We start from the raw sequence: 12874 nt of genomic DNA on the forward strand, positions 1-12874 counted from the left end.
CATTTAACAGCTAATGCAGTGACATTTCAAACAGGAAAGAGCAATAAATGGCTATAAATACTTTGTAAATGAGGGGAGTCAGAGGTTTTGTTGTGACATTTCTCTCGGTGGATGGTGTGCACTGGTTTGTCTGCATCCTGAGAGAATTGGACCGAGCTTTTCTTAATCTCCTCATGTAATGAGTTTTCTCTTTTTTGGTTTTGAGATTAATTCTGGGATTGGGCTCCGTCCAACGTAATAGCATTTGGTTGCCTCTAATCTCCCAACCCTATAATTCTTAATCAAAACCAAAGGCAGCATTTTTTTTTTTTTTTTTTTTATCATTATCTAATCCGTCCTGAACGAGGCCGTGGATTACAACTCTGGCCTTGGCATTATACACGGCTGAGCAGGATTCTCCTCCTCCGTACTAACCGAAGATCACTTCACCTGTAGAATGTTCATGATGGACAATGTTTGTGTCTTTACCTGTGTTCATGTCTCTGTTTATTTTACCCATGGAGACTATTATTTGGCACGTTGGTGGGTGAGGTGAAAGAGAGAAGGTCAGAGATTATAATCCATACCTCTATACATTTTATGTGGATGAAGAGAATAAATTGAGAGAAAAATCAGAAAGAAATTGAGATGCAAACTGGCTCAAAAAAGCAGAAATGGGCAGTATATTACCTTTTTATTGTGTTAACTTAAGGAAAGGTCAGATACAGAATCTCTATCGAGCTAAATTGAGACACTTTACATTTGTTGTATAAAACCAGCTGCATTATAGAAATACATTTTTACATCAGAAAGCACATCTTGAATCTCACGCATCAATCCTTCAAACCTGCGGAGTCTGGTTCTCGTATCTCAGCATCAGGCTCCAAACTGTACGTACAGAAGAGTACATCAAACTCAAGTCTAAACTGTGACTCCAGCGTGGAAGAGTGGCAGATGTTTGAGCGTGTCCCATCCATCACAATGAGATGAACAGTGTCTGGGGCTGATAAGGCAGGTCTGTGTCAACAGCCTGTCAATGAAGACAAACGAGGGGGAGGGAGGCTCTTGGAGGTGCAGAGGATCATTTATCTCTCTTCTCTGTTTGTCTCTCTCTCTGTGACTTTCCTCCTCCTACCATCTGAAAGCCTGACTGTAAATAATTCAAGGGCAATGCTCTCATCTGCTGGTGTGCAGGTGAACTGGCCTCATCGGAATATGGCACTAAATCAGAACAACACTAATTCTTTCAGAGACTGGCAGGGCATATTATTTATTTTTTTCTTTTACCATCCTCAAAGGCTTATGGTCAGTTTATTATTATTATGGCGTTATTTCTGCAAATTATTCTTATGCACTTTCAGTCTATAAAAAGACCAGATGGAGGGCAGATATTAGATATGTTTTCAATAACTTTGGACACTTGGGGATCACATGCAAATTGTCACCGTCTGTAAACGATAAAGGTTGCTTTTTTTTGCATCACCATATATGAACAAGTAAGACCACCACAGGCTATAAAATACTATTATTAGTTGAAAATGTAGACAGCACATGAATTATGCTAAACTATGATAGCAGAGCTGCCTCATGTTCTTTCCCTTCGTCCGTTATAGCTAATGCTACTAATCACTAATGTATGTATTGATGATGATGGGTTAGGGATGAGCAAGTCACCCAATCTACATGCCCAGCATGCGGAAGAAGGGCCAGTTGATTCCAAAGTCATCTGTTCAAGTTCAGCAGACCGGTGAGTACTGTAAACAATATTCCAACTAACTGTGCATTTACATAACACACTTACTGATACATATTCAGTTCGTTAATCCAATCAATTCAGTCTTATTTGGGAAGGTAAGGCACTGAGGCATTTATGTTGATTAAATAGGAAATAATGGAATGGTGTTGATACGATGTGCCCACCAAGTGTTTTTTTTTTTGCATTTTGTAAATGACTGGAAGCATCAGTTTTTTACAGAAACTATAAATGTATTATGATGTGCTTCCTTTTATGCACCGACAGGAGATTGTATCATGTTTTTTTTTCATTGGTGTTCATGAAACAGATGACATCCCAGACGGCACAGAGCCACCAGAAGCTGAGACTCCAGACATTGTAGCACTGAGCTTCCCAACATCACTCGGGGGTGGCATGCGGATATAATTGCGACACCGTCCTGTATGAAGCGTGTGCAGCTGCTCACACCACGTCCCAACTCCTGATGGAGGGAGTGTGCATGGATGCCTGCACACAGATCTCACCGCTCATGGGTTTTTTTCAGGACACTGTGAGTTTGACTCCTCCACCATGTGGTGAACTAGTATAGCTGGGTCCTCGGAGGATCGGGGCGATGCCACATCAGGGTATTCAAGCAGCTCCACCAAGATGGTCAATGGGTCGGACCCTCGCTGACATCATCATGAACAGGCGGTGGTTGAAGACTTCCACAAGTACCTGCAAGTGAGTAAAACATCATTTTTTTTCTGTCTAAAAATGATGTCCAACACACAGCTGACAGTCGAAACGTATCACGTTTCAGTCACCAGAACATTCATTTATTCAAGGAGAAAAATGTTTCATTAGACAAAGTTTCATACATACAGTCAGTCATAGTGTTCAGAGGAAATGTGCCCATGACAAAAAACCAAAGCAAAACAATAGTATCGTTCGTCTTTATCGATAATTATTATTCATGTAATAAAAATGGCACATTATGGCTTAGTTTGTCACAAAGTCAAATAAGTGTTATAGTATGATATGCCATAAAAATGTTATAGTATGTCATAAAAGTCATAATAAATGTCAGAATAATATGCCACATATTATACCATGGCAAAGATAGACGAGTATGTCATATAAATGTCAAAATGATGTATGAAGTGTACTATTCATAGTACAGTCTGTCATCAAAATCCTACTAAAAATATCATATGCCACGAACGATTACAAAAATGTTATGTCATAAAAATCAGCTAAAAATGTCATAGTAAAGTAGGATAAAAGGTCATAGTATAGCCTACATTGTCATACAAATAAAAGTAAAATATATCACATTATCGCATGCCATGACGTCATCTGGAGAGTCTGCGCACTAGTGATGGGTTTATGACCTATATTGCAACCATCCAATAGGGGGCGATCGAGATGTTTTGGCACTGTTGTGGAGCTGTCACATTGTCCATCTCTATTCATAGTCGATAGTTAAACGCTATAATAAAAAGGATTAGTTATATGGACACAAATAAATCCGTTTGACCACCAAGTGTGACCACACATTTGGGTGACCCTTCCTGTTCGGTAAATGCCCGACTTATGAAACGTCCTTGCTCTTAATAGCTTCATATTGTTGACAACATCACCTGCGTTAAGGTGAACTTAAAACAACAACAACAACAACAACAACAACAACAACACAAAGATGAAAAGTAAACCGACATACTCTGTTTGAGAGCTGTTCATTCTGAGCAACTGTCTCATTGCACAGCTATTGCAGAACCAAAGAGCGTCCCAGCGGCATGACCGTGTCACTCAAAGCGGCGCTGCAGCGAACGGGCATTTTTGCGGGCTAAAGTCATGTCATCCGAGACATTTAATTGGGATCGGGTCGTCACAGGGGGAACAGCGGACGGCATTCCTGCGCCGCCCGCGCCCCGTTGTGTCGCTGTGCGCCGCGTGGCCGCTGCCGCACTCCGCGGGGAACATGTCCCGGGCTGCCTCCGACTGACGCGCTGGTTATGGTGGGAAAAACCTGTTCAATCCCAAAGATCTGATCCTCGGGGAGTCTTTTAAAGAGGGGAGTGGAGGTCAACTTTTTTGGAGAGGTGTGTGCTTTGTGCCATGCAACGGCTGAGAGACGACTTTTTTTCTTGTGAAGAGCCCATCAACGGTGATCAGACTGGGACTCGGTCTAGAACCCCTACTGAGGACGTAACCTGCTCCTTGATTTAACACAGTATTACACGGACTTTCCTCTGTCGGGCTCGTGTTGCTTCAGGTAACAGTGACCTGTTTGTGCAAGCTGGCAACAAGTAGTCTAGTCTCCATCATAATGTAGATTTTATGACTACAAAATGTGCACTATTTTACTATTTCACCCACTAATACTATCATATTTTAACAGTGTAGGTTATGTTTTGTTTTTGATAGATATAAGTCAACATTTTAAAAAGGGGTTATTTGCTGGTGTAGAAGGTCATTGAGGTATGTTGTGTGAGAGAGAGGGTTAAAAACAGGCATATGGCCTGATATAAAAAGCCTACAATGCAGAGGAGCATGCAGACCTCAGAGCCGGTCTATCAAAGCCCCCCTAATTATTTAATCCCACTGCAACTCTAAATGCATGATGAAACTGGTGGCGGTGTGAGCGTGTGTTTATAAAGGCCCATTCTTTCCTAGGTGTGGATTCATGACGTGATTTATTAGCAGGCTTTCATTCCAACTGAACACAACACCTGCTGGGTTAAGTATTTAGTTAAGTGTGGTTAAAATGACAATAATGTAGGTTAAAAAAATGCTTTACTTAGCATTCCATGTCAGATTTCACACCACATACGCATCGATTTAGGGCTGATGCTATAACGAGTGTTTAATCTGCTGATACATTTTTGGTCTATAAATAAAATACTGGAAAAAAAAAATGCCCTTCACAATTTCCCAGAAGCTATGGCGGCATCTCCAAATTGCTTGTTCAACAGTTTAAAACACAGCGAGTCGATTTACAGTCCCAAAAAACCCAAAATGCAGGAAGTCGTGCTGGAAATAAATCTATTAAATTATCATTCTACCTGTCGGTTTTCAGTTGATCAACTAATCGTTTTATTATTACGCCTTCTGCCTTTCCTAACATCTCTGTTCTGTGCCTCTGAAGGGATAAATGATCACCTCAACTAGAAGAGTGTCTCCTGATAAATCTGAAGTTAGAATCGCCTTCAGCCTCGACGACACATCAGGTAAACACACACACACACACACACCTGTGCTCCGGCATCTCAAAAATGACAGTAACAACTTATTTTGAGTTTTGTTGCCTCTATTACTAAATTGATCATTTAACAGCCGGCATTGCTGGGAGCTCTACTCTCACTGCATTTCCAGTATGCGTGGAACACATTCCTCCCACCAAAACAGACCAGGCAGACCCCCCTCCACCCTCCTCGCCCACCTCACACCCTATCACTTCAACTGTGTTCATTCTTCTAAGTCGTATAGCTGAGACAGGTGCTCCCTCTATTTTTGTTGGACCGCAGCATTATGAAAAGGCAACCACACATGCATGTGCACAGCTGTGCACTCTTAATGCGACCGCGCGATCATTTGCACCACCTTTTATTGGGCCCCCGGTATTATTTGAACATTTAATCCTCAATTATAACTCCGAGGTCCGCCCTACCTACACTTTAAGGTGTCCGTCAGGATGTTTTACTGCCGTGGGGCCCCGGCACCGGGACAGCAGCTGCTGCTATGCAATGGCAGAGTCAGGTTTCCCCTCTAATACTTACTGTGTCCTGCTGCCTGATTCACTGTTCAGCTTTTAGAACACTGGCCTATATTTATAAGCAGTTAACACTTCCAGGCCTACTCTGCCCATCTCTGATCCCCCTTGTCTTTCTCTCAGGAAGTGAGATGAAGGGGCTGTAGCAGGAACGACACTCAAATCCCACTCTGAGCAGTGATTCATTGAACCCCGTGACATTCCGCTTGTCATTCCCACACGTCCTCTGACTGAATTACCTTTCCCGTTTCTTAATCATCCACTTTTTCCCCTCAGTCTTAAGGATCTAAAGTGTCGGGTTAAGTTGGCAGCATGCTTACATGCCTCGTTTTAGTTTTAGTTGCACCTTTTTCAGAGTTTTTCTGGCACAATTTGACCCTACCCTTCAAAATAAAATGCTGGATATTCCCTGGGCGATCATGTTGTTGCCTCTTTGAACTTGTGTTTCTCAGCAGGGGGGGACTAAGACCTCTGCTCCATCTAGGGATCATCCTCTAGGGCTTTCATGACTTCATGCCAGGCATAGTTATAACCCCACACTGTGTCAATCCAAAGCATGAGAACTGTATTTATTCCACATCATAATTGGCCCCATGGCTGCAGAGCGGCCCGCTGGTACCGCTGCTTTTAGAAGGTTGCATCATCCCAGGATTCTCCACATGTGTTCCACAACTCCAGGGAGACATTACTGGCGAGGCAGAGGCTGGTGCAGACAACCTGTCTGTTTCTGTCTGTCTGGCTGGCTGTCTGTCTGGCAGGCTGTCTGTCTGGCAGGCTGCTTGTCTGTCTCAGTCCACTGTCTGTCCGTACATCTGGCCTGTTCTTTCTGCCCACTGTTTGTTTTCTTTTTCTCTGCAGGTCTTTTGGTGTGACAGCTCAGTACATGCTGTACAGTCAAAGGACCCGGCTTATTTATAAGTATAGATATGCGTTGCCGTGGTATCATATAAAAAGCCCCATATAGTGTTTCATTTAGGTCAATTTAATGAGACGAAGAAAGGCATTAAAGCAACTGCCTGTAGGATCAGCACATGATTTCAAGTTTTAAATCTCTGCAGGCTGATAATCATAGAGTACTAGGTGGAAGAAAAGAATCCGAAAACTAGTACATTTTCTCTTTTTTTAAGTCCAGTTTTGAGGTACTTTTACTTTTGTTTGCTACATTATTTTATAGCTTTACTGCATTTATACTACAATTTTAAACAAAACAATAATAATCATTTGATGCATTGTGTTAGATTAGAATACTCAAAGCTATATAAATCAATCATGATATTGACGGTTTATCTGAATAATGTGTTCTATTTCAGTAGATGTAAAAGATGTGGAGGAGCTCCCTAAGACTTTCCCGGATCTTGAACAGCGACTACAGGTACAGTCCTACTATACTAGTACATACTGACCCATTGATTTGACCACACATTGGCAGAGTAGCACAAGAGAGTAGAGGAAATATAGTAGAGATGGCAATGATTTAACATCTGTGCTGGTAAAGAGAAGCAGTTTCTACCTTTTTTTATAGGAAAAATCCAATTCCCACCCAGTTCGCCATCAGCATTTTGTGTTTCATGTCTGTTTTGTGGCTTAATTCTGTATATGGATAGTCAAACAATGCAATGCTAAATTAATTTGATCTTTGAAAGATGGTTATTTCCCCCTTCCATTTACTGTACAACTCATTTACACCTGAAGGCCAAACTAGATGAATCATTCTGGAAATTACTAACTAAAAAATGAGTTGGGGTCATAGGTGGAGAGGAAAGGTCGATACAAATCTACCTCATTATGGAATAAATTGCATATAACCTTGTCAAAAGTTCTCTGAAGCTCTATTCCGTTTAAGTTGGAAACAAGAGTCTGTACGTCGGGAGAAGCTCGGGTTTAACCTCAACCCTGTAAATAAATGTCTTCACTGTGTGCGGCCAATCCGCTATTAGTGTTGTCATTGAATTATCCTTCAACGAGTGCCACTGCCAGGGTCACACAGAGTACATGTTGGTTCAGAGTATCAAGTGAGAACAGTAGTAGCAGGCCAATGAATGATGGCTTTCATACACCGTGGACTGTTTCATTCCCAGCCACACTCGTTTTTGAAGCTGTTGCCCTTACGTGCATACAATTACTATATTTTCAATAGTCCTATTCGAGTTATACTGTCATTTTTCTATTGACCTTAAAGGTAGAATAGGTCATTTGGAAAAAACACAGAAACTTTTGAGTTTGAACTTTCGTTTCAAAGGCGCTCCCTCAGAACAATCAGAGTGCAATCAGGAAGTAATCAAACCAATCATTGTCTCTGGGCCAACTTTTTTTATTGGATGGGGTTTTTACGGTCCTGCCACGGCCACAGATGACATTTAAAAAAAAAAAGTTGTGTCAGAGCATTCAATGTATTCATTATTATCAGCATGTTATGAGGATTTCAAGTAATATAGCAGAACGTATAGAATCACCTACTCAACCTTTAATGTGATTTGAACTTGCAATATTCTGATATAGACGTGCTACCATTGTGCCACGGGGTCTGTCGAGTCGGTTTAGCCCTCAGGTGTTGTCCTCACGCACAGCGACCTCTCGTCCTTTCAGTAGTGATATCTGGAGCATTTTTCACTCCTGTTCCAAATAACAGGTCCGGGTTTGTATACATTATAATCTTTGTTGTTTTTTGCTTGGTGCTAACACTCATGCACTCTCTGACCTCTTGCAGCCAGTGCCCCCCAGCGTGTCTCTGAGAGAGAGCGTTCAGGTGTACAAGGAACACTGCAGGATGGCGAGAGAGTTCCACCAAGTCAAACATGAGATCGCCGTGCTTGAGGACCGCAAGTGAGTCCCTGTGAAAACCAACGACGGTAGCACGTCTCATGAGGAGGCTTGTGTGATCGGATCACTGCTTGGACCGGAAGTAAACGTTCTGGTGGCTTTGCCTGTAGTTTCTCGACATATCAACTTACTGCTACACCATTAAGCAACAATGAGTCAAGCAGAGCAAATAAAAATGTGTGGAAATAATCATAATACGTATTTATTGTAATATAAGTGCAGTTTAGGATAAACTTACAACCCACAATCCCACTTTAAAATGCACTTTTGGATCAAAATGTCCACCAGGTGGCGCATGTTATAGCTTTCACATAACATTGATGACCTGATCTGCTGAGAGCAGTTTCCTTAAGGTGATATTTGAACTGCAGGTAATGTCGGACTTTGATTGCAGATGTAATTCTTTATTATTCTAAATAATTTCAAATCGGAAACACCATCAAACATGTGTGATTTATACAGAGATGAGTGTGAGTGTGATGGTTAGACAATACACTGGGTTAATTTGCTGGAACCTGGGTCGTATTTTGAGAAGTAGCACCTTTTTGCTGTGGTGAATATTTCACAGCATCCCCTTAATTGAGTGAGACCCGCTGTACGCTTTAATGCACATGCTGATCTACTGTGTGTGTACATAAATGCACATAAACAGGAGTGTATAACTCTCTCTCACACACTCACACACACACACACACACACACACACACACACACACACACACACACAGCACACTGTCCCCTGTGCCCTCAGCAGCTGTGGGTAGTCTTAGCAGTGGGATTTTCAAGGCCCTTGCTGTTACCCCACCACCACACCTACACACACACACACACACACACACACACCTACACACACACACACACACACACACACACACACAAAGACACACACACACACACACACACACACACACACACACAACCTGCGCCACTTGGCAGCTCCTAAATAGAGAACAGCAGGCAGACTCTGATGGGATGACTATAGCCTTGAGTTGAGATAAGAACGTGATGAGTCAGGCCGGTAGAAACTTTTGGTTCTCTCTTTTCATGCCGTTGCCCATGCCAACATCCACCGTCACGTACACACACACACACACACACACAAAAGCTGATTCACGCTCAAAGTAACGTGAGACGCGGCGTGACGTGAGTGAAATGTAATCCTAAGTGATGTATGAAACTGGAAATACAATGTGAGGTATTGATAATTAGAGCATTGAACACATATTCATGGAAGAATGAATATGTTCATATTTGCCTCTATTGTTCATCAGCCATTAACACGACACAATGAAAGTTGTGTTACTTCCCATTTGATTACACACAGAAGGAGAGGCCATTTTCAGACTTACCGTGGATTGTTGCTAGGCTGACAACAGGAACAACACTTTAACACACCACAGAGGGATTTTCCACAATTCACTCAGCCTGCTTTAGTTCAGTAGCAAACCAGTACATTTACACTGTAGTACTGTATGTTTAACTCAGCTAGTTTTCTGATCAAGTTTGTGATTCCTGTGAACAGAATCATACGTTTGTTTTGTCAAAGTATTGATAGAAACATTGGCACAGTCATTGATAGTACGCCGCACGTAGATAAACTTAGATTACACAAGAAATAGCCAGTTGTGAAAGAGCTAGAAAAACGTCCTTATTACAAGTTTTGAAATGATTGTGTATAACACTTTTTCTTTATATTCTTTTTTTTCCCCCAAAAAAAATGTGGCTCTCAGAAAAACAAAATGAACAAATGTCAGAGCATATTGCTTTTTTTTTATTTAATAAGAAAAAGTTTTCTGTAATGTATCAGATTTCATCTGGCTTCTCTGGTTTTCCGGATTGATTCTTTTGGACTGAAAGAGATCTCTTCCTCTTTTTCAGGCTCCCTGTCACACAAACATGCATGCCCATTAGCGTTTCAACTTATTTCTGAGAAAGAAAGGAAAAAACTCATACGCATAAAAGGAATTCATCTGAATTGCGTTCTGCGTCATTCAAAACTATGCTTCTGTTTTGATGGTGTTTTAAACCGAATAGAACATCAGTGTCTCGGTTTTCTCATACATTTTGCATATCATATTAATTATAAGGTAATTGTGATTCTTACTAAAGAAGCGAATTCAAACGAAGAAAAATTGACAGAAAAATGAAAATACTTTTATTGATCTATTTTTTTATTCTTTTTTTTTTTTGTTTAACTGCAAAGAAAAGCTAAAACTAAATAATAAAGTTCTCACCACAAAGCTATCTAATCTGTGTGTGTGCGCACGCTTGTGAATTTAGTTCCAGACCTTTAAATCGTGCAACGTCGCAACTTCCAGTTAATAGAAAACAGCAGCGTAGTCATCTTCTGTCATAGTTCCACAGACATATGACTCCTTTTCTTCCTTGTTGATGCTGCCGTTATGGGACTTGACACTCTACCAGCTGTAATACAACACTGACATTTACACGCTCTCAGGCGTGAGGCCCTGACACACTCGTACGCATACGTCGATGTGCATGTGTGCTTACGGTGCCTTTCAAAGTCCAAAGGCATATCTCTTCCCAGTGTGAAGTCACCGGACGCCAGCCGAAGTCAGGTCACCCCGTCTAAACCGGAGTCCTTCAGGTCGATCGGCTTCATTGTGAAAGATAGTAGATGTGGGGTAAAAAAATATTGTTTTATGCCATTTATTTTGCAATTCACATACAGCCTGCAAATACATATTTTACCTCATTTGGCCATGGCCAACCAAATGCCTTATTTACTTATCATGAGCGTAGCTTTGTGGCCAAACAGCAAGAAGAATCAATGTTTTTTTAATTTATTTTTTTATTACCCGAGTTCTTCCTGTAAGTTTGCATTGTTTCCGTGTTTATTTTGGTTCCTCTGGTATCCTCTCACAGCAGAAGAATCTTAATTGCCTGTAGGTATGTATGACTGTGAATCATCGTCTGCAACGCAGATCTGTGTTCCTCTGAACCGGGAACCTGTTATGGGCGTTTCCTTCCCTCCAGCCAAGTGTTTGTCGGGACAATGTCCAGCTTTTCACGACTGAAAAAGATTCAGCAGCATGAGATAAAATCACCTGACTCAACTTGAATTTTGAGAAATACTTAAAGTCATACCTGTTGCTAAAAACATATATATCTCACTCCTCTATTTAGGCGCAAGTTGCTGGCAGAGCTGGGGGAGGATGAGAAGGTTGCCATGGAGATAGCCCGTCTCGAGGAGGAGTTTCGGCGTCTAACGGAGGAGAACCGCACCTTGATGACCGTCCACGACGAGCGCGCTCAGCAGCTGGAGAGCCTCTGCTTGACCAATCAGACGAGGCAGGACTCCTCGTGACCTCTGACCTCTGCCACACCTGAGGCCTCCAAACATCTAGCTGACGTCCAGGCCAGGATACCACGTAGAAATTAAGGCTCAGCTAGCGCTTACTCTACACAACAACAGTCAGTGAATCAGCTACAGAAAGGCGTCGTGTTTATTCATGTCTGAGTCATTTGTTTGAACCACGGACGTACTGTCATCATCAGTGTGAACCTGCTGGAGTGATTCTACCAAGCTATGACACAAGGCCACTTTTCTGGGTTTCGCTATTATGTGATCTTGCAGAACCTTTCTTCTGGTCGCCACAGTGCACATTTCTACAATGTCAGCTGCTGTGTACGTGACCGGATACTCTGATATCTGTCTCAGGTAGACTCAGACCTTTTACCTGAGGTCTGTGGAGGGAGCCAAAGGTGGCACGATGTGGTCCAAATGTTGTATTTTGAGGAGTGTTTGCCCCTCCCTCTCCATCTCTCCCACCCCGACGCTTGCATCAAGTTCCTGTTATGGTTAAAAAAGGAAATGAGACAAGTGTTTAACAGTGTCTGAGTGTCAGGGATCGGGAAATTGTAGCCATTTGTGAGGAACAGCAAAAGAAGAAGGGGTGATTATTAATTTCACAATAAGCATCCGCTGCGACACAACAATGTATGAGTTGTACATTTTTTTTTTTTCTGACGTAGCGTATGCAAGATAAACCGCCGCTTATCTTCCTCGTCTATTAATAAAATGCATTTTATTTAAACGCCAGCATCAGTTCCCTAGTTTCATTTCTCCAAGCTGGGTTGCAGTTGTGTTCGGTGTGGACTTTATAACCATATTGTGGTGCTAACATAGAAAAAGGAACTTTGCATGAGGAGATTAGCTCATTCTGGAATTATGAAACGGCCACCCCATTGGCCGGTCTGACTCTGGCAGCCTTCCCTTTTCCTCCTTTAAATCATGTGACACTGACAACAGTGCTTTGTGGTGATGATTAGTCCGTTCTCTTGTACTTTACAGCCTGCTACCCCGGCTTTGAACTTTGCTTTTCCTTTATCACAGAATCCCTTGCAAAGTTTTTCGTTACACGATTCATCTGGAAGGGTTCCTGTTTCTTTATAGACATCATTATCACAGATATATAAATATTTACATGGCCATAACAGTTGCTGACACCTCAAAAGCCTGACAAAATACATTCTAAAGTTGAAGATATTAATTGATAAGAATGAATCGCTGCTACCTGGAAAACCGACACTTTATGAGACCCACTGAGAAATGTTAGCTTTTAT

The 12874-nt window shown here is 41.8% G+C and overlaps 1 protein-coding gene across 3 annotated transcripts; it reads left to right on the forward strand.

Annotated features, from left to right (window-relative positions):
* The first annotated feature begins 2406 nt into the window (after positions 1-2406).
* Positions 2407-12350, forward strand: map3k7cl (map3k7 C-terminal like). Of its 3 annotated transcripts, none has more exons than XM_084028593.1 (5): positions 2407-2437; positions 4845-4926; positions 6779-6840; positions 8176-8291; positions 11435-12350. In XM_084028593.1, exons 2-5 carry the CDS (start codon positions 4851-4853, stop codon positions 11613-11615), a joined length of 435 nt encoding a protein of 144 aa, XP_083884719.1. In that variant the 5' UTR covers positions 2407-2437; positions 4845-4850; the 3' UTR covers positions 11616-12350. The 3 variants fall into 3 exon arrangements, with proteins under 3 accessions (XP_083884719.1, XP_083884720.1, XP_083884718.1); XM_084028594.1 differs by lacking the exon at positions 2407-2437 and adding an exon at positions 3524-3971 and having other exon boundaries at positions 6782-6840; XM_084028592.1 differs by lacking the exon at positions 2407-2437 and adding an exon at positions 3525-3971.
* Positions 12351-12874: the final 524 nt, after the last annotated feature.

Source organism: Eutrigla gurnardus, assembly GCF_963514095.1.
Source record: "Eutrigla gurnardus genome assembly, chromosome: 15".
NCBI lineage: Eukaryota > Metazoa > Chordata > Actinopteri > Perciformes > Triglidae > Eutrigla > Eutrigla gurnardus.